The following is a 20,093-nucleotide window of genomic DNA, read 5'->3' as shown; positions in this document are numbered from 1 at the left end:
CCAAAATATATGCTCGCTATGCTAGACTCCCCCCGATATCACCAATATCGCCAAAACCCACCTGGTGGTATCCCATCTAAACGCTCCTCCAAATGCTCCTCCAAATGCTCCTCCAAAAAAACGCCATCCCACATATACAACAACTCATCCAAATATACACTCATTCATCCCATCCCATCAACCCCCTCAATAATTCTCCGGCACCCCCGCAAAATCCGGAATCGTCTTCTGACAATTAAACTCCGGCGCATACGCCTTGGCCGGCAAAATCCCCGCCGCAAGACCCCTCTTATAACTCCACTGCGTCGCCGTCTCCGTCTGCCACGTCCAGTAGAACCAGCCCCACCCGTGCTCAAAGCTATCCATCTGCGCCTCCGCGAACATCTGCAGGAACTGCTTGTACCCGTCGGAATACTGGCTTGGATCCGCGTTTGCGGACGTGCAGGAGCATACTGGACCGCCGTTGTTGGTGGGGCATGTTGCTGAGAGTACGCGTGTTAGGGGGTTGCCGGTGTCGTAGGTGCCTTCCCAGCGATTTCCCCAGCCGACGTTGTTCAGGTATGTGGCGCAATCGGTGTCGGCCTGTGACCACTCAGCGAAGAGGGTTGGTCCAAAGCCCGTCGAGACATCCATGCTCTGCTCCGCCTGCCCCGTCCAGCCCGTGCAAGCATACTTGACTTTCGCCTCCTTAGTATAGACGATCTGTCCCACATTAAAAATCACGTATTGGTGGACATCAAGCACCAGCCCCTCATGGCCCTGCAGCTGCCCCTTCCAGTTCTCGAGACCCAGAAAGCCGTCACCGAAGACGATAGGACAGGTGATGCCGTTTGCGCGGACGATGGCGTATGCCTTCTCGGTCCAGGCGTAGACGTCGGTTGGTTGTAAGGCTGTCATCTTGGGCTCGTTGACGAGGCCGTAGAAGGCGATGATGTTTTTGTAGCGCGGCTGGGAGAAGAATGCCGAGAGGGAGCGGTGGATCTCGAGGGATCGCTCGGCGTTGACATCGCCGTCGGTTCCGTTGAGCCAGCCGATGTCTCCTTGGCGACCGCTATGGTTCCAGCCGTTTTGGCTACCTGGCAAACCGTGTACGTCTAAGTTGATGCGGAGACCGTATTTGCGAGCCCATTCGATCCCTCTGAGGAGGTATCGCCATGCTACGCCTTCGACGTAAGGCTCGCCGTAGTAATTTTGCAAGGCCCAATATGAGAATGGAATACGGACGTGGTCCAGGCCTGCATCTTTGATGTCTGCAAACGTCTGCTCCGTCACGAATGTGGAGTAATGTTTCTCCAGAGTGTCCTTTGCGGTAGCCGGGCCCAGGTGCTCGCATAGCGTCCATTCATCAATAACCCCAAGACTCGTGCTATAACCACTGAACAGCGAGGGCGTGATAAACGGCTCTATCGATAACCAGCCCCCTACGTTGACACCTCTAGCGGGCCTACTTGCATAGGTTCCCCATGGCTGGTTCAATGCTGGCACTTTGTCGTTTGCTTTCGCAGAGTCATCCCACTTCGAGAATAACCCTATTACTGGCAGCCCACCAACTGTCGCGCCAGTGTACGTGACATTAAAATCCTCCGTGTCATACCAGGAGAAAGGATCCAATCGCGTCCCCTTCGCAGCTGCTGGTACGCTAGCAGGATCAACGCCATCCAAATTCGTATTCGCCGGTCCTGTAGGCGTCGGAGCCGTCGCCGCTGTATCCGCTGCGGCTGTGTTGCTGCCCTTGTTCTTGTTGGAAAGAACAACGGCAACGGGTATAATAATGGCAAGTAGCAAAACAATAACTCCAACAATGATCCATATCCGCTTTTTCCTCTTCCTTGCATCTGCTTCCGCCTGTTTGTCGTAACCTCCTCCTCTTATATACGATAACCTCTTTCCATCCCCTTCTTCTAGTAAGGCGCCGCTCACAACTCGCCTCTTTTTCTTCTTGTCCCGCCTTGGTTTGTCGACACCGATCGCTTCGTATTTCTCATTGAACGCTTCCCTGTGACGCTTTTTCCTGGGCCGTTCCGCCTTTTTCTCTGGTTTTCGCGACTTCTCTTTCTTATTGAGTTGATTGAGTTTCGCTAGTGAATCGGCGGATAGGGGTTGCGAACTTGATTGTGAGGAAGGCGGCTCCTCCCTTGACCGGGAGTCCCTCGAGTCCCTCGAATCTCTATCAGGGTTTCGGGATTTCCTCCTCGCTCTTTCCCTCCTTCGTTCCTCCCTCTCCAGCTCTCTTTCCGGGTCCCTTTCACGCCGTCGTTGTTCCCTATCCGGGTCCCGTTCGCGGTGCCGTCGCTCCTCCCTTTCTGGGTCTCTTTCCCTTTCACGTCTTCGCCGCTCCCTCTCTCGCTCTCTATCCGGATCTCGCTCCCGATTTCTGGGTCGTTCAGCCTCGCGAGGCATTCTATCCTTGCGACCAAAACGATAATTCGATCTATTCAATTGTATATGCCTTCGTTCTAGAATAATAGATTAATTAATCGGTATCGTCGACATCTTTTGCGACCGCATCCTTGCATCTCGTAATTGCAGGGTCAGCGTCGTCACTTGGCGGTTGACGGAGCAACAATCGCGTGGCCTGTGCGACGATAAGGGTCTGGAAGCGGGATGGACTCGACGATGCGACTCCCACCACAAGCCGCAGGTAGCCGATAAGCCCTCCCCGCCCGCATTCCCCATACTTCAACGCTTTGAAAAGAATGGGGATATATCCCTTTGTCTCTTCTAACTTCATAATTCATTTTTGAGTCCTGTAGAGTGTTGCCCAGCATGAAGTCTCTCAGGATAATTCGCCCCACGGCGCAGGTCTTACGTGCCGTCACCTCATCCGCTTCCTCGACCGCAAGTGGCCGCCAGTACTCGACAAGCCCTCCAAATGCCCGGCTCAACATACCGACAGACTTCTCCACGACTCCAATCCTCAGTCACTCTTCTCAATCAGCTCTAAGAAACCCCGAGCTCTCTGCTGAAGTTCGAAACAGCACAACGAAGCGCATGAACCTGTTCCAAGCCATCAATGACGCGCTCTCGACCGCTCTGGCAACAGACGACTCAGTGCTCCTCTTCGGCGAAGATGTGGCCTTTGGAGGAGTATTTCGGTGCTCGATGAACCTGTCGCAGAACTTTGGCAGTGATCGCGTCTTTAATACACCGCTTACTGAACAGGGTATTTTGGGTTTCGGGATTGGGCTGGCGGCCGAAGGAATGCGGCCTGTAGCCGAGATTCAGTTCGCGGATTATGTATACCCGGCTTTTGACCAGCTTGTGAACGAGGCGGCCAAGTATAGGTATCGTGATGGAACGAATGGAAGGGGTGTTGGTGGTCTCACCGTTAGGATGCCTTGTGGTGGGGTTGGTCATGGTGCTTTGTATGTTCCCTTCCCAGGTATTTCGGTTTTGTCAAAATAAGATGCTAACCAAGCAAAGATACCACTCGCAATCCCCAGAGAGTTTATTTACACATATCCCCGGCCTGCGCGTCATCATGCCTCGCGGTCCCATTCAAGCAAAGGGCCTGTTGCTGGCGGCCATCGCCTCGAACGACCCTTGCATTTTCATGGAGCCCAAAGCCCTCTACCGCGCTGCCGTCGAGCAAGTCCCCGTCTCTTCATACACTCTCCCTCTATCATCCGCGGAGATCATGAAGCCAGGCTCCGACGTGACTGTGATCTCATATGGCCACCCTCTGTACACCTGCAGTGCAGCGATCGAGCACATCGAGAAAGACTTGGGATTGAGCGTGGAGTTGATCGATTTGAGGACGGTATACCCGTGGGACAAGGAGACTGTTCTAAAGAGTGTGAGGAAGACGGGACGTTGTGTGGTGGTTCATGAGAGCATGATTAATGCGGGTATCGGGGCTGAGGTTGCCGCCGCTATCCAAGAAGATAAGGAGACGTTTTTGAGGCTGGAGGCGCCGGTGAAGAGGTGTGCGGGATGGAGTATACATATGCCGTTGTTGTATGAGAAGCTCAATATCCCAGATGTTGCGAGTAAGTTACCTTCCTTTATAATTTGTACGACAGTTACTGACAGGTGTGTGAAGGGGTTTATGATAGCATTAAGCAGGTTACTGAGTATTGAGAGCGTTGATAGATATATAGATAAGAATATGAAGTTGCGAATTCAATAATAGCTTCCAAGTTATATGTTGACCATAGGCTACATAGACAATCCCATGAATGTGATATATGAAATTTAAGGCTGGAATCTACATCACGTGCATAGTTCGACACTGCCTCACGTAAATGCCACCTACCACCTCTCCCAATGGCCATCTAAAAGATGGGTACTGCGATGAAGCTTGGTCAAACATTGAAGGGTAAACACAGCCTTTATACAGTTACGAAGCAACTGCAGGGCTGCGTGTGGCTAGCAACGTGCGTTCCTAAAATAACATGTCCTACTATAGGCTTTAATTAATGCCATTGATGGAACCAAAACAACGAGAATGTAGTTGTTAAAAGTGTTAACCACTTTCGCCTAGAAAACGAACGAGATATTCTAATTCGGTTCCAAAACCGAACACCATTCATCCGCCCGCTACTTGACGAGGTTGAATCCACCCACAGCCCTCCGAGTCTTACTTAAGACATCTAGATGTCGACGTACTCCAAGCTTCTAATTTCCAGCGCCTCACACGACTTGAAGTTAAATATGTCGCACGTAGGGTGCTAAAGGCGCTAGCTATCTTGCATACTGAGGGTTTTGTTCACACATGTCCGTTTCTTGAGATGTGACCAATACCGCGTTTATATGGAACTCTCTAACCAAGATGCACTATAGACGTTAAGCTAAGCAACATACTTGCGAATTATGCGCCAGTTGGAATTCGGTTTAAGGATGTTCAACTGGCTGATTTTGGGAGCACTGTCCATGTGGATTCTACTCATGCCCGGGATGGGGACTCGATAGGAACACCTATGTTTAGGAGCCCAGAAGCACATCTGCAAATGAGATGGGGTACCGCAACTGACATCTGGTCTTTTGGTGCAACGGCAAGTTTTAAATTATCCCTCTACACTAAATTATTTATTCTCGGTCTAATTTTATTGATACTACAGCTTATCAGTCTCATATACGGAGAAGGGTTCCACATCTTCAAACCAGACGTTTCCGTAGGCCATGATGAATACGAGGTCAAAATTCTGATGAGACACCATATCTGTTTCGGACCATTTCCAGAGTCGTACGAGCAGATTGCGAACCAGGAAAGATTGGCGGTTTTAGTGTGGATAATGAAAAACACCCCTCCGAAGTCGATGAGACCTTTCCATCTTACAACCGCCCGAGAAACTTGCAAGGAGGATAAAGAGTTTGTGCTCAGGGTGATGAAACTCAACCCAAGAGATCGGCTGACTGCCCAAGATCTTTTGGAAGATAAGTGGTTCGAAGAAGATTGAGATTACTTCTGAAGTCCGAATTCTTAGTGTACTAGGGGTTTTGAGGTCTGTTGGACCTGGCCGCGCAAGCGTGCACTAAAATACAGCTTCGGGGGAAGCTGAGGCTATGAGGGATGAATATGTCAAATTACAAATTTAATAGAAGGTACAGCCAAGGCTATGGTTTATTCAGCTTGCACGTTTATAATAGACACTATAAATTACAGTGTTCGGCGGATATGTATCCGGGTAGTATCCGTGAAACTCACGGGTAGGGTATATACCCGGCGAAGATCTGACGGGTAGAGTAGGGTTTATACCCGGATACATGAGGCTGAATAAAAGCATATGAAAGTGAAGCTTTTAGTAGTAATAACTTATTATACTTTTTTATAATAATATTACTACTATTACTAAATATCATTTTAAGACTATAGAGGTTACTAGAACTACTAAATAGCCTAAGTAATAGGTAATAATTAGATATTAAGGATATTAGTATGCTTATAAGGCTATAGTTTAAGCATATCGTCGAGACGACGTCTCTAAAATGAAGCCTTAGCGATGCTTGGCTACTCTTAGCATATACCCGGGTATATACCCAGATACACCGGATACTCTAGAATATCGACAGGTAGGGTATATACTCGGGTATATACCCGGATACCAAGGGTATATTGGTATCCGTGCCGAACACTGATAAATTATAAGTACATAATAAAATGCCTAAAGCATTTGTGCCGCCCAAAAGCCGGAAGGTAGATTGCGGGTAACATCGGTGTTCACAGTAACTATTATTAAGCCAAGGCGCACAGTCTCAGGGCCACAATCAGCAATCCAGTTTCTTATAAATAGAACCGAAGAAATAAATTCTAATAGCTTATATCCGTAGTATTAAATTTTAGATAAAATATGAGCTTTTCTAACTTCAAGTGGTGTGAGTATTAAAACTATTTTTAATTAACTTATTATATTTTATAATCTAGATCGTGGTGTTCGAGCTTCGGGTTTAGCGCCCGCCTAATTGAGCAACGCGCATGGACAGGCCTGCCGCCGCCTTCAACTTCTATGCAAGGGCAGCTTCCTCCCCGACTATCTCGCGGTGGAATGGCGCTGGCCTTTGCGAGACTGCCCTACATTACCTTTTGCAACATTATGAGTTATAGGCACTGAGAGCAGCGACGCCTGCCTCCGTCGAGGCTGATCTTCGAGAGAAGGGCCGATTTCTGTTTGCCCGCCTAGCTTGTTAGGGGCCTGTACTCGCATCCCGGAGATCGAAAGTAGAGGTCCCTCTCGAAGGCTATCGGGGCTGCAACCATCCATGCGTTGTAGGCTGCGCTTCACCTTCATTTCAAGGCGGTGATACAGGAACACCCCTAGGATTGTAGACAGGTAGATACTGAGAGTAGACAGTTATTGCTAACAGAGTCGTCTGACTTTAAATGTTGTTCTATCTAGCCACTGCTAGTTACTCGATGCTTTTAAAGCAATTGTCTTCACAGTAGGCATAGTTCAGAAATATTCCTTCTTTTGAAAGAAAAGAGGCTAGCTGCCGCGAGTGCTGTGTAACGGGGTGCCGGCGTGCGACCGTTACAGTATATATAGCGTGTTACGCGTATTCCAGCCGAGCTGGAATATTGTAGTCTTTTTGGCTCAGTGAGGTGTAGCGCGAGCGTAACCGTACATCATTACATGCTGCCAGCACAGGGCCATTTCAGGAGCAGTAACGGTATGAAATGGTTATTGGCGATCAGAGCGGGAGTTGTCTTCCGACTTGGCAAGAAAAATAATTACTCTCAGGTCCTCGCAGCCTAGCTAGCTTGGCTTATCCGATGGATCATATTATTCTCCACCACTACAACGTGAAACGCAGGGCGACTTTGTTACAGCGGGTTTCCGCAACCCCTGCACCAACATGATGATTGATAGGGTAATCCAGATCGTGGTGTCGGAGGTGCAGGTTACGGGACACCAACTTAGGAGTTTTCTCCTAGGACCAGGAGGCTCCTGGGAGGGCTGTCCTAGGACTAGTAAGCTCCTAGGATGATTCTCCCCGGAGAAGGGTTTTCCCAGGAGCATTAGGCTCCCAGGAGAAGAATCACGTTGGATACATGGAACAGAAGGATATGTTAATATATCCATACTATCCATATATCCCTTGGCACGACGCCACTTCAAAAGTAGATAGTTATTTCTTAGATTAGAGTTTCGTGCTCAACTCAATATAATATTTGTTATATACTGTAACGCGTTACTTGAAGCCTTTGTGTCTGATCCCCTGCTTCCTCTGATAAGTCAACCCTTACGCAAGAAACCTCTGTGTATCCTATCGTTTTAGGAAGCAGCGTTACAGACTAACTTAATCTTAAAGGCACTAAAGAGGCGAAAGTTCCTTACGCCTCCCATCCAACTCGCCCTCCGCCAATCCACGAGCTCCCGCCAACAGTCTCAACTCTTGCACCGAGTATAAGAGCCCAAGCTGGTCCTCCTGTTGCGTGGGCTAGGTTCGAAGTTCTTATTTTCCTCGATAATGATCCAGAACCCATCCATGTGAATGTCCACGATGCCTATCTAAGCCAGGATGGTCGAAATATTGACCAGTCAACCCGTCCTCAATATCATTTGATTACTAGCTCTTCATCCAGAACCTCGGAGACAATTCCGGCTATGTAGATACGGACACAATTTCATACATGCGGTCCGTAGATCAGCCAAAGTCGGTGATCAAGGGGATGGACTTTGAAGAGCTGCCGTGACCATCATGAGGTCTGCCTAATGTCTCCAGGTCTTGCGCTTCCCCATCGCTAGCCCAGAACGTCTTAAGCAGCGAAACTTCAAAAGTAAACTTCTGCCCAAGGATTCAAACCCCTAACATGTGCCAATACTAGCCTCTTGAATTGTGCCATCACCTCTGTGCTCTCTCTAATATAGGGCACAGGAACGTTTCGCTATACTCAACTCCACACCTAATCCTGCCTCCTAAATTTCAAAACACCTGCTGCGCCCCAAAACAGTGAAAGCAACACGACAATTGTGGTGAGCGGCACGGCCGCATTCTGCAAATCATTTGGATGGAATACCAACCACCACGCCCAAAATCCAAATGTGCTAGCGAAGATAAGGAGATGGTATACTACCATCCTGAGGGCTGAGATGGCGTGTTGTGCTTGGATACCCCACGCAAATTCCAAATTATTAGTAGAGAAGTGGATCATGCTTTTCCGTTTCGGAATCCGCTCTACCGCAAACTTCCCAATGGGTGGATCTACACAATCGTGCAAGGTGGAGAGCAGGCAATTAGAAGAGCATGCTGAGAAAGCTAGCTCAAATTCGTGTGGGAGGATAGGCGGGTTTTCGGCTGTGGGCGGACGAGGTCGATATTCGTATATTATATCGTCTGGAAGACTCTTGCTATGAAAAATTATACGATTTGCTCTAAGCTTTAGAAACTGGACATTGTCAGTCAATATATAATATAAAGGATTTACACAAACCTTTACAAAATCGCAGTGAGTAAGTTGCCAGATCGAGAACCAATACCGCCAAAAACCTCGGTGTTTTCTATAAGCCTGCGTCAGACTTTGGAAAAAAGTATTGTCGTCGGAATTTTCATTGACTTCTATTTGTTCTAGCTCCAACGTACGTCGTGGACCCTTGACTCCAAAAAGAACATATGGGCCTCCTGATAGTTCACTAATTCCAACCCGAACTTCACTCCGATTAATTGTAGTAGGTTCAGCAGGATTGTGGAGGATATTAGTAGCCTGGCGTACCCTACCGCTGCTTGGTTTGAGCTGTATACTTTGCGGGGTCGGGGTGAGTGGTTGAGTAATTCCTGGCGTCGTAAGCGGCTGGGTTCTTGTAGAGACAGTGCCAACTGTCTTAGTGGTCATCTTCCCCAAAGTAGCGCGCCACGAATTTTTCTGCTTGATTCTGCAGAGATGATTGTTCTGCAAGACTGGTCTATTTTCTTGTAATATTAATCGATACGAGTTTGCTTGAGATAGTGAAATCTCTGCCCACTGAGTTCTGCCGCAGTGCTACATCTTGTTAGATAATTCCACACAATACTCTATCTAGAGGTTCTTACGCATTTCCAATATACTCGCGTTTGATCTTTTCCTAACGGCCGCATTCGTGGCTGCAGTGGCCACCAATTCCAATTTTCTTCTGTGTGATCCTCTACAAATCCTTGAACTCGATTGAGGATTGAGAGATTGTCTTCGGAGGAGAAATATATCCTGTTATAAGGAATCGTCATAAGAACTCGAGAAAGAGAAATGAGAGACGCAGGGAGCAGAAAGAGGCAAGTGTTTGTTATAAGTGAACGAAATGCGTTGCCTTGGAATAGAAAGCTCTCCATCCCCGCGACATTTGGTAAAGGATAACTTGTAACGACTTGTTCCTCTCCTTCCTGATCACTGTCAGAGGCAATATTGTCTAAGTCGTCCACTTGTCCTTCTACTACATCTCCACTATCCTGAGGCTCTAGCGGTGGTACTAAACCAGGATTGCTAGCTATCCAACTTTCTAAATCGGAAATCTTGTCTTCGATGTCTTGTGTATCAGCTAAAAGCTGAGTATAAGCCTCATTACTTTCGGGAGTCAGTCGATCCACAACACCTTGCGCTATTCCGACTCGCGTGGACCTGCTCCTTAATATTTGAACTGTCGCTCGCTCAAGATTTGTATTTGCTGACTGAAAAAGGTCGAGATAATACCGCTTTAATATTCTTCGAAAATTGTTAACAAAGCGCTCCTTTTCCATTTGCCCTAAAGCAATTTCATAAAATGGCTTTAGATCTTCATTTTGTCCTAACAAAGTAGCCAAGTGTTTTTCAGCAAGCAGCTCTTGTTGTGCTTTTTGTGTTGAAATTTGCGAGGAGATTTCGTCCCTATCAGAAATGACAGATTGCAAATCATCATTGTCAGCTTCTGTAGTCCTAGCTCCTGGTTTATGCTCATTCTCTGGGCTTTGGTTGTCCCCTTGATCACTAGGAGTTGTTGGCAATTGGTCAATATTGTGTTTATCTTGAATTGGGGTTTGGCCAACACGATTACTTATACTAGGAGCGGCTAAAGATGACATCGAGGCAAATCCGGAATCTGAAAATGTGCCATGAACTCTAATCTGGGGCTCGATACTCTCCTTAGCGTCGGCGCGCTCCAAGTTTGAAGATATCTCGTCAGTTGATCTCTGGGCTTGAAGAAACGAGGACTTATAAGCTCCCTCTTGTGTCTGCGCCACTGATTTCATCAATGGATCCCATAAATTTATTGTCTTATCTTTCGATGCTGATGCCAGCTGTCCACCGTCAGGCGAAAAGGCAACAGCAGTTACGTCGTTCAAATGGCCCTTCAGCATCTGCGAAACTGTACCTACAGTTATGTCCCAAAGCTTGACTGTTTTATCCGCTGATGCTGACGCCAACTGTCTACTATCAGGTGAAAAGGCAACAGCATTGACGAAGCTTGAATGGCCCTCTAACGTCTGTAGAAGAGCGCCTGTAGCTGCATCCCAAAGCTTGACTGTTTTATCTGTTGATGCTGACGCCAACTGTCTACTGTCAGGTGAAAAGGCAACAGCATTAACGAAGCTTGAATGGCCCTCTAACGTCTGCAGAGGAGCGCCTGTAGCTGCATCCCAAAGCTTGACTGTTTCATCTGTTGATGCTGACGCCAGCTGTCTACTGTCAGGCGAAAAGGCAACAGCAGTTACATCATTCGAATGGCCCTTGAGAGTATGTAATACTGCCCCTGTAACTACGTCCCATAAACAAACAGTCTTGTCGCTTGATGCTGACGCCAACTGTCTACTGTCAGGTGAAAAGGTAACAGCATTAACGAAGCTTGAATGGCCCTCTAGCGTCTGCAGAAGAGCGCCTGTGATTGCATCCCATAACCGAGCAGTCTTGTCCCTTGATGACGATGCTAGCATCTTGCTGTCTGGCGAGAAGGAAACAGCGCTAACAATATCCGAATGACCTTTTAGCGTTTGTAGCAGGGAACTCCAATCCTCTGGGACTTTAGGCGATGTCTGAATCCAGTAGGGTACTTGGTCCCTAAACAGTCTTCTCACTATGCTCCTTGTTGGTGCGGATAAGAGTGCACTAGAATATATCTCGAGGGGAGCCTGCTCGAAGACTGACCGGTTGTACAGGGCAAATCGCTTTGCATCATGGACAAACGCGTATAGATTGGGACATTGTCCAGCCTTGATATAGATAAGTCAAGGTTCTATAGTATATTATAGCGAAGGCTTACCGGAACAAGTGCCTCTAAGGATAATATTGCAAGTATCCCTTCTGAAGTCTTTCCCATCCAGCTAAGTGCCTCAAGCCAGTGAAGGAGATGTAGCTGGAGGAACATGTGGACTTGGTCATTGTCGTAAAACTGAGTATTACTCCTCTGAAGATGCCCGATCCAGTACAGACATGCGTAATTCTCCTCTGGAGGAAGAAATTGCTCTACTTGACTAATCTCCACGTTAGCCACATATGTGCCAGGGACTACTTGACTGGAAACATCTTTCTTAAGAGATATAGCCATGAGACGGATACAATAATCGGCTAATATCTGATGTGACTGCCTTTCATCTACCCAGAAATCGCCACATCGATCTTTATTAAGGAGGAAGTCGCGAAATGAAGGATGATGGAGACGGAGCGGGTGCGTTTGATCCTCTGGGACATCTAAGATAGCATGAAGACCCTCCAGTGCCCGGGTAACATGCCGTATATTAACCTGGAGAAGCCTGCTTAAAGAGTAGGCAGAAAGTGGTGAGAACAAGACCACTATACTTCCAAGAATGTGTCTCAGCATGTGAACAAGCTCTTCCCTCTCTGCTGCGCCTTCAGTTGTAATAGCGTGCCCAAGGACTGTAGCGTATATCTTGTTAAGGTGCTTTTCTGGTGCAGTAACAGCGTCGCTACTGCCTTTAAGGACAGCATCCAATCTCTTGGCTGCAAATTGTTTTCCTTCACTAATGAATCGACATACTGTTGCCGCCCAAATGAAGAGGCCACTAGCATTTAGAACTAGCTGTTCGAGAACCTTATTACCAGGCCAGCCAGGCCCAAGGTCCCATTCCCGCCTGATCACTGCAAGATTATATTCTAAGAATATTGAAATATCATGATCGACAGTCGATGGAGATAAACTATGAAGAACAAAGTCCTGATGTTCAGCCTGCGGGATATAGTGCATACCGTATCGGATAGGAATTTCAGGTCTGCTTGTTAAAAAGACCCGAAGCCGTACTGTCTTTAACAACCGAGCCTCACCTAAGAGCTGCAGAATAATCCGTATATTATTATCGTCCTTACACTCATCAAGCGCATCAACTATCAAGATATATGAGCATTGGCGACTGTTGTCGTCCAGCTTTGATAATGGGTGGAGGACAAGTTGGCGCCACTGGTCGTGGAGGGACTGGTTCGCAATATCTTTGCACTTAGAAACAGCATCGGAGATATGTTCTCGAAGAGATGGTACAGCATACGCGAGCTGCACAGCAAGACTGGTAAAGAACTTGCCAGCATGGCTCACATCTCCACCACCTATTGAGAAGAAGAAGCTGGCTCCAAGGCACTTCTGCTCATAAAATCTGCGGGCGACAGTGCGCGCAACTGTTGATTTTCCTGTGCCAGCTAAGCCATTTAGCCAGAAGATACATCGCTCATCTTGTCTATCCGCCCAATCATATATTTGTTGTAGAAGGTCAACGCGAGTGTCGGGAAGGCAGGTGGGTTCGTGTTGGCCGTCGTAGGAGTTAAACGGTGCATTTGTTGCAAATGGGAGGAGGTCGAGGGGATCCTCTCGGCCTATCGTGTGTCAGTGGTTTTCCTCTTTGATATCTAAAAGGGCTTACCGATATGGTGTATATCCCCAACGTGGACTATTGCGTTTTCGTTCGTATAAATGTTTCCTAGTTGCTTGCTAGACCTGCCTGGTTGTTTGGGATATGACATCGCGATGGACCGTGGAAGCTACAAAGGTGGGGAAGGCGCCAGCGAGAGCCTATATTGCACTTCCTCTCGTAAGTTGGTGCCAGCACCATCTCGTCGTTAATAGTGAGGGGTATTTCTTATTCGCCCGTAACGTACAGTTGCATCCGCCTAATGTAATAAGGCTGCGGCTGAAGTCCGGCTACGGTAAGGATTCTTCCCTGCTCTCTTCCTCACGGTGTCGCCTGGGAACCTATTGACAATAAAGGTTGCCTAAGTACTTACTAGGTTTTCCTGCGCGTGTTCAAGTCATGTCCTGCCAGGTCTATGCAGGTTGATCACTCCATTGCCGATCAATGCGCAAAGCGACGCTCTGGGTTGCGACCACACTTGGGAGCAATGAGATGGGCGACTAAGAAAAGTATCATGACTGGAGAGCTTTGCATCGCAACGATTGGCGTAATTAAATAAAACTGTAGTACAAAAGGATGAACTTCTGACTGGGGTTGAGATTGGCCTTACAGTGTAGAACATTCTAGAATTTAGCGCTGAATTACATCCTGCCTACTACAGAGCCTACACCTGCACTGCCAATCTAGGTTTCTACACCTAAACCCTCCACTCTTCAGTGGGTAGAAGAGGGGCTACAGCACTGGAAACACTGGGTTATAGAGGCTTTAGCAGCCCCTCGAAGGAGAGCTACCAGAATTGGCTTGCCAGCACAGAAGACGTAGTAGTGGCAGGTCAGCTCCAAGAGCTAGACCTACGGGCTGTTCGGAGGCAGGTGGAGGACTCGAAGAAGCGGGCAAGCCGGAGCCGGGACCGACTTCAGGTTGGAGGTGAGTTTACAGCTACCCACGCTTACGAGCTTCAGGCCCGGAAGCTCCGAGCCAAAGAAGCTCGGGTAGCCCGCCAGGCTGCAAACCGGGCCCAGAGGCAGCTCCGTAGAGCTGGAGTTGAGGCCCGGAAGGAAGAGCGCCTCCGGAAGAAGGCACTGGCCCAGCTCCGCAAAGCTGGCCTCCCAATTCCTCTGGAGTTTGAGCTGCGAATTTTAGGGCAGAAGGGGTGAAGAATATCGTTCTTTCAGCAAGGAGGCGTTCTTGCCAGATCCATGCCCTGGTAGACACCTTGCCATAGCCACCGCCTGTGTCCTCCTTGCTGATTCCAGACCCAGAAGCCCCCGAAAGCGAGCGTGGGAGTGAGGGTGGGGGTGAGGTGATAATTTCGGATAATGGCATATTTATGTACCTTTATATACAAATTACTATGTGAAGGTACTTACCACAAGCTAGGCACGTGATGAGATGTTGGTGTTCAGGGCTGCGTAAAGCAGCAACTAACACCAGCCGAAAACGGCCGCTCCAACACCACAACCTTATATAAACTTATAATCTAGATTGTGGTGTTTGACCCGCCTAAGCTTAGTGCCTACCTAATTAGGCAACGCTCGTGCACAGGCATTCCGCCGCTTTCTGACCTCCACAACTTGTGTCTCCTCGGTCCAACGTGACCCCGCCCAAGAGAATCGCCAAGGAATATCACACCCCGCTCCGTCTAGTTGTAGCGCAAAGCACTACATGAAAACATGAACGCTTTGTAGAACCACGACAACAATATCATCCTACTTAATCCTGAGGTCTGTATCGCAAAAGTGTTGTGTCCTAACTTTACTTTGTTGCATTAGAGTAGCCTTTGTTTTACAATGGCCTCTGGGTTAGTAGATCTGGCCACGTTCGCCCTCCAGGCAAGCGTCGCGCTCTACAAGACAGTTGACAGCTTTAATTCTCACCAAGAGCGCGTACGGGATTTCGCAAGAGAGACCAGCGCATTAAGTGGAGTGCTAGGCTCACTTACGGAGACGATAAGCTCTACTGACCTAGATCTTACTGCTCTCGAGGTTCCTCTTCGGCGATGCGGCAAGGCCTGCGAAGAGTTCGAGCAAGAAATACACAAATGTTCTCAGCGGTCGAGCGGCAGCCGTACGAGCTTCCGAGATTGGGCTAGGTTGAGGTATATGGGGGACGACATTGACAGCTTTAGACGAGTTCTATCCGGCTACAAGATGACTATAACTATTGCTCTCTCTGATGCAAATCTGTAAGTATCTGATGATGCCGCTTGGTGCATTATAGTAGTCGCTGACCTTAAAATTCCACAGTCGACTGTCTGCCCTTACAGCTGAAAGCGTTGAGAGCTATAACGATCTCCTTGATACCGCTAGAGCTGGCCTTGAGGATCACCTTGAGAGAATGGACGAGAAGCTTGAGCGTATACTTAGTCAAAATGTAGCTGGATCAGAACTAAACGCATCTGAAGTGAAGCGGATAAAGGACGAGCGCCTAAGTACACAAAAATGTCTACAGATCTGTTCCCAGCTCTCTGAACACATTGACCAAATTCATCGCACAACTCTACATAATGCTGGCGCTAATGCGGCTGACGGCCCGAGCTCTATACCTGAGAAAATCACCAACGATGGCCTAAAGGAGTGCAAGGGCAGTCTTGCTCGAATGGCCCAACAGTTGGCCAGCCACGAGAAGCAGCTCTTTGATAGGCTAATGAACAAGCTGGAGCCTGCCACCTTCTCTCAAGAGAATGCAGCCGACATTACTAGGTTGCGGGAAGAGTGGCAGTCAACGCGGAAGTCTATGGATATACTATCCACGGCAGGCAACCATTTAGAGCAAAATATAAGTATCATTGAGAATCATGCAACGGGCGATGCGGTGCAAGTCATGGTTTCAGCTAATGGAAAGACTCTTCATGGTACAAATCGGGCGGTTGGGTGGAGGTCGAGGCAAATAGGTGGCTATCTTGACAACGAGACTGTCCGACAGATATCGCGAGATATGGTTACCATCACCATCAATACCACTAATGAAAGGGAGCCGCGATTAGGAGGCGAGACTGCAACTGCCTCAGACGATATGGAGAGAGAAGGGCGAGATTCGCAATTTATGGAGCGGTACGGAGAAGGGTTTAAACTGCCGTCTAAGCATACGACTAATGTGTCTGCATCAGCTAGAAAGGCTAACAAAAGCTGACTCGAGGAGGCTGGCGGATGCATAAGGGAGCATAGGACACATACGTTAAATGGGTTTGCTACTTGTTAGGAGTTTTAATTTTCACAAGAAGCGGCAATGTGAGAGACATAGTAGATGTTCGACAGACAATGCAAGCTAAAAACAGCAACTCTAACACCACAACCTTGCGTAATATAATAATATTCTATCACGTGCTCATAATTATCACCAGCCCCATTATAGGAATATCCACTCTGTGGAGGTCGAATGAATGGTCTAAGAAGAGTATTATTATATTTAAACTTGACTACATGTTAAATTTCATAAGCTAATAAGTGATATATCGAAAGTTGTTGTGAGAACACAGTCACGGGTTTGTTAGCCTACCCGATTAGGCCATATCCAAATATGAGGTGAACGGTATGACTCTTCCAGATACTCACTTAAAACCGCGATGACACCCACTAAATAATATACAATTCTTTTATCCAGTCCCTAGAGCACTCATTTTCACATAAAAAGGATGTTTAAGATGGCAGAGTATTTGTTCTGTGGGTGTTTCTCATATGTCAATTCACACGCCGTGCTTGGATGGCGCTCTAGTGAGCGCTCATGTCACGCCCCCTCCTCCATCGCCGCCCTCGCCGCCCTCTTTGCATGCAGATGCAGCAGAACAACTCTCTATTTACTCCGCACCACAGCATTGCTTTCAACTCTTCTAGTTTTCCCAAATTATTCTTCAATATGAGAGCTCTTCTCATATTTGATCTCAAGTTATAAAAAGCATTGCTACTTGCTGTATTTGCAAATGAAGCCATAAAGTTGACTTTGGAGCTAACTATATAATATTGTTTATCTTTTACATATTAATTGGGATGGTTGGCTGGCTGAAGGAGCATAACAGCGATCTGCACTCGTTTGGCCCGCTCAAGTACCTGTCAATCATCCTGGAGGACCCACGAAGTTCAATTGCACTTAACAGGTGTATGCAGTGGTTGGGTGTGGGTATTTCCCCCTTTCTAGGAGAATCCTCTATTTTTTGCATTTTTTTTTGCCTTGTATGAGAACTCTCCCCGACGTCTGTAGGACGAGATATTGGTTTTTTGGAAGTTAAAGGAACCGAATAAATCTCATGGAGACGAGGTTTTGGCGAGAAGAAGCGAACCGGTGGGGGTGGGAAGATGGGCTGTATGTGTTTGTTGAAGTGAGAGGGAAGGAACGGTTGTTGTGGTTGTGATGTGGAAGGAGTAAAGGGGTTGTCGGCGCGGCGGTGGTGGATGAGAGTTGTGGCGGCAGGAACGTGGCAGCAGGACCATGACGCTAGCAATCCGGCGGCAGAAACACGGGAAAAAGGGATGTGGAGGAAAGAGCGTCTCAGTATGAATACTACGGAAGACGCACTTCTTATGACAGGAACGCTGGCGGGTGGCATCGCGGCAGGAATACGGTGGTAGAGACACGGGGACAAGGGATCGTCCCATATATCAAGCCACTTGAAGTGCATTGGGCGCTTGCAAAATGAAATCAAGGCGCGGGGATGGATATATAACAAGTCTCACCTCAAGTCTACCTTGATAAAAACGCCGGTCGAGTACAATGCTTGAGTGGGTTTTATTAGAGTGAGCCCCACCCGTAAAGGAAGGGTCGGAATGAAAGAAGAAAGAGGACGCAGGAACAGAGTGTTCTCCCGACCGCGGTGGTAGGAATACGGTGATAGGTACACGGTGAAAGGAATACGGTGACAGGAACAGAGCGGTAAGGATACTGGTGGCAGGAATCGAGCTACACTTCGAAGTGGGAATTTCGGCTATAATAGTGATGTATCCGAATGAAAGCGCAAGCCCCCCTACGGTTCCAGGTTTGCAAAACGTTCATTTTCCAAAGAATAGACTGTCGCTGGCAAGGCTTGTCTCGTTTGATATAAGTGTCTGCGGCAGGAATAAGGCTTCCATAATACTCTATCTGAGAACCGAAAAGTAAGATCTATCCATCTATCTTCAGATCTATGCCCCTATCTAACTTCTGACCCCCCCCTCTACAACTTCTTCTCCTGCTTCTTAATTCCCCTCCCTTTAAACCCCCACCCAATCTGATGTGCCACCCGAATCTCCGTCCCCAACTCATCAGCCCAATCCCACACCAGTCCCGGATTTCTCTGAAACCCCCTCCCCACAAAAATCGCATCCACCCCTTCAGCGGTCTCCTCTCCCGGCCCCTTCCCCTGCAAAATCTCCTCCGCAAACTTCCCACTATTAATCAACCCCACAGCCCCGACCGCCATCTTGTCCCCAACAGCCTTCTTAATCGTCTTCGCCATCTCAGCCTGGTATCCGGGCACCGCTGCGATTTTCTGGCCCAGATGGTTCCCGCCGCTCGAGACGTCGAGGAGATCCACGCCTGCTTCGGCGAGGAGGGGGGCGAGTTTGACGGAGTCGGCGAGCGTCCAGCTCTCGCCCGGGAAATCGGCGTGTTCGAGGTTGTCGGAGGCTGAGATACGCATGAACAGCGGCATTCCCTCCGGAATCGCTGCCCTCACCAACTTCGCCAACTCTAGCGTCAAACGGGTGCGATTCTCGAACGAACCACCATAGTTATCCGTCCTGGTGTTGCTGACTGGCGACAAAAACTCGTGTAGTAGGTAACCATGCGCGTTATGGATTTCAATGACATCAATCCCCGCCTTCACCGCCCTCTTCGCCGCCGCCACGAAGGCCACCTTAAACTCCTCAATCTGCTGGAGCGTCATCGCTTTAGGATCTGGGAAGTTCCCTGGAGAAAAGGAGATAGCACTCGGCGCCAACACATTTTCCGGCCACCCCCCGACAGCCTCCGTCGCCACAGCCCCAGCACTCAACCACGGCGCCACACAACTCGCCTTCCTCCCCGCATGCGCAAGTTGAATAGCGATTTTCTGCCCCTGGGAGTGCGCGAACTCAATCGTAGCCTTAAGCGGCTCGATCTGGGAATCCTGCCACAATCCGCTGTCTTCGGGGGTGATCCGACCCTCGGGGACGACGGCGGTGGCTTCGATCATTGTCAACCCCGGGCCGCGCTGCAGGATGCCGCCCAGGTGCGTGAGGTGCCAGGCGGTGTGGTGGCCGTCTTTGGCCGAGTATTGGCAGAGGGGGGAGAGCATGATGCGGTTTTGGAGGGTGAGGGAGCGAAGGGTTAGGGGTTGGAAGAGTTTGGGGACAGGGTGGCCGTTGGGGAGGGCGGTGCCGGCGGGGGGGGATTGGGCGGGGGTGAAGTAGGAGATCTGGGGGGGGGTTAGTTGGGGGTTGAGGGAGTGAGGGGGGGAGAGGGGGGAGGAAGGACATACTCCGGCTTGTGCCTTGTTCTCAATATCTTGATGGGCCGTCATCTTGGAGGTGTTCTTGTTTACTGTCCCGGGGGGTGGTGGCTTGTGAGAATGGCGGCTTGGTGATGCGCGGGGAGAAGCAAGTCAAAGCTGTCTATAAACAGAAGAAAACCGAACTACTTTTCAAACAGACAAACAGACCCGAGAGAAGAGGAGAAAATCGCAATATATACACCCCAGCAACAAAAGTATGCGCCTGGCGTAAAAGCGTACAGGCCTTATGGCTTAATAATACCCCTCGCCGCTAAACTGGCGATAAGGTGTGTTTAAGGCCAATATCCCCCTCATGATGTCATTTTCATTGGCCAGAGGGCCACCCAAATCTGTTGGTTACTACCCCTCGGCACCGCCAACGCCAAGGGATGACCCCGCCATATCCACCCAGGCG

The 20,093-nt window shown here is 48.7% G+C and overlaps 6 protein-coding genes across 6 annotated transcripts; 2 read left to right on the top strand and 4 right to left on the bottom strand.

Annotated features, from left to right (window-relative positions):
• Positions 1-11: 11 nt before the first annotated feature.
• On the bottom strand, positions 12-2,600 carry VE01_01845 (uncharacterized protein). Its single transcript, XM_018271360.2, has one exon. It carries the CDS (start codon positions 2,398-2,400, stop codon positions 187-189), a length of 2,214 nt encoding a protein of 737 aa, XP_018133937.1. The 5' UTR covers positions 2,401-2,600; the 3' UTR covers positions 12-186.
• A 45-nt stretch (positions 2,601-2,645) lies between these two features.
• VE01_01844 (uncharacterized protein) lies at positions 2,646-4,160 on the top strand. Its single transcript, XM_018271359.2, has 3 exons — positions 2,646-3,365; positions 3,424-3,989; positions 4,043-4,160. The coding sequence occupies exons 1-3, from the start codon at positions 2,767-2,769 to the stop codon at positions 4,078-4,080; spliced, it is 1,203 nt and encodes a 400-aa protein (XP_018133936.1). The 5' UTR covers positions 2,646-2,766; the 3' UTR covers positions 4,081-4,160.
• Positions 4,161-7,625: 3,465 nt separating this feature from the next.
• Positions 7,626-13,777, bottom strand: VE01_01843 (uncharacterized protein). Its single transcript, XM_059463393.1, has 5 exons — positions 13,249-13,777; positions 11,643-13,201; positions 9,469-11,592; positions 8,873-9,418; positions 7,626-8,827 (listed from the first exon to the last, which is right to left on the bottom strand). The coding sequence occupies exons 1-5, from the start codon at positions 13,346-13,348 to the stop codon at positions 8,345-8,347; spliced, it is 4,812 nt and encodes a 1,603-aa protein (XP_059320010.1). The 5' UTR covers positions 13,349-13,777; the 3' UTR covers positions 7,626-8,344.
• Positions 13,778-13,874: 97 nt separating this feature from the next.
• On the top strand, positions 13,875-16,528 carry VE01_01841 (uncharacterized protein). The gene is made up of 3 exons (XM_059463392.1): positions 13,875-14,443; positions 14,499-15,421; positions 15,483-16,528. The coding sequence occupies exons 2-3, from the start codon at positions 15,027-15,029 to the stop codon at positions 16,366-16,368; spliced, it is 1,281 nt and encodes a 426-aa protein (XP_059320011.1). The 5' UTR covers positions 13,875-14,443; positions 14,499-15,026; the 3' UTR covers positions 16,369-16,528.
• VE01_01842 (uncharacterized protein) lies at positions 13,953-14,562 on the bottom strand (the record flags this gene model as incomplete). The annotated part of the gene is made up of 1 exon (XM_018271357.2): positions 13,953-14,562. The coding sequence occupies one exon, from the start codon at positions 14,560-14,562 to the stop codon at positions 14,176-14,178; it is 387 nt and encodes a 128-aa protein (XP_018133930.1). The 3' UTR covers positions 13,953-14,175.
• A 1,712-nt stretch (positions 16,529-18,240) lies between the features above and the next one.
• VE01_01840 (uncharacterized protein) lies at positions 18,241-19,708 on the bottom strand (the record flags this gene model as incomplete). Its single annotated transcript, XM_018271355.2, has 2 exons — positions 18,241-19,603; positions 19,667-19,708. 2 exons carry the CDS (start codon positions 19,706-19,708, stop codon positions 18,383-18,385), a joined length of 1,263 nt encoding a protein of 420 aa, XP_018133932.1. The 3' UTR covers positions 18,241-18,382.
• Between the last annotated feature and the right edge of the window lie 385 nt (positions 19,709-20,093).

The sequence above is a fragment of the Pseudogymnoascus verrucosus genome (genome assembly GCF_001662655.1).
Source record: "Pseudogymnoascus verrucosus strain UAMH 10579 unplaced genomic scaffold scaffold_5, whole genome shotgun sequence".
Lineage (NCBI taxonomy): Eukaryota > Fungi > Ascomycota > Leotiomycetes > Thelebolales > Thelebolaceae > Pseudogymnoascus > Pseudogymnoascus verrucosus.
The sequence above is the reverse complement of the archived record's forward strand: the minus strand, read 5'-3'. Positions and strand labels throughout refer to the sequence as shown.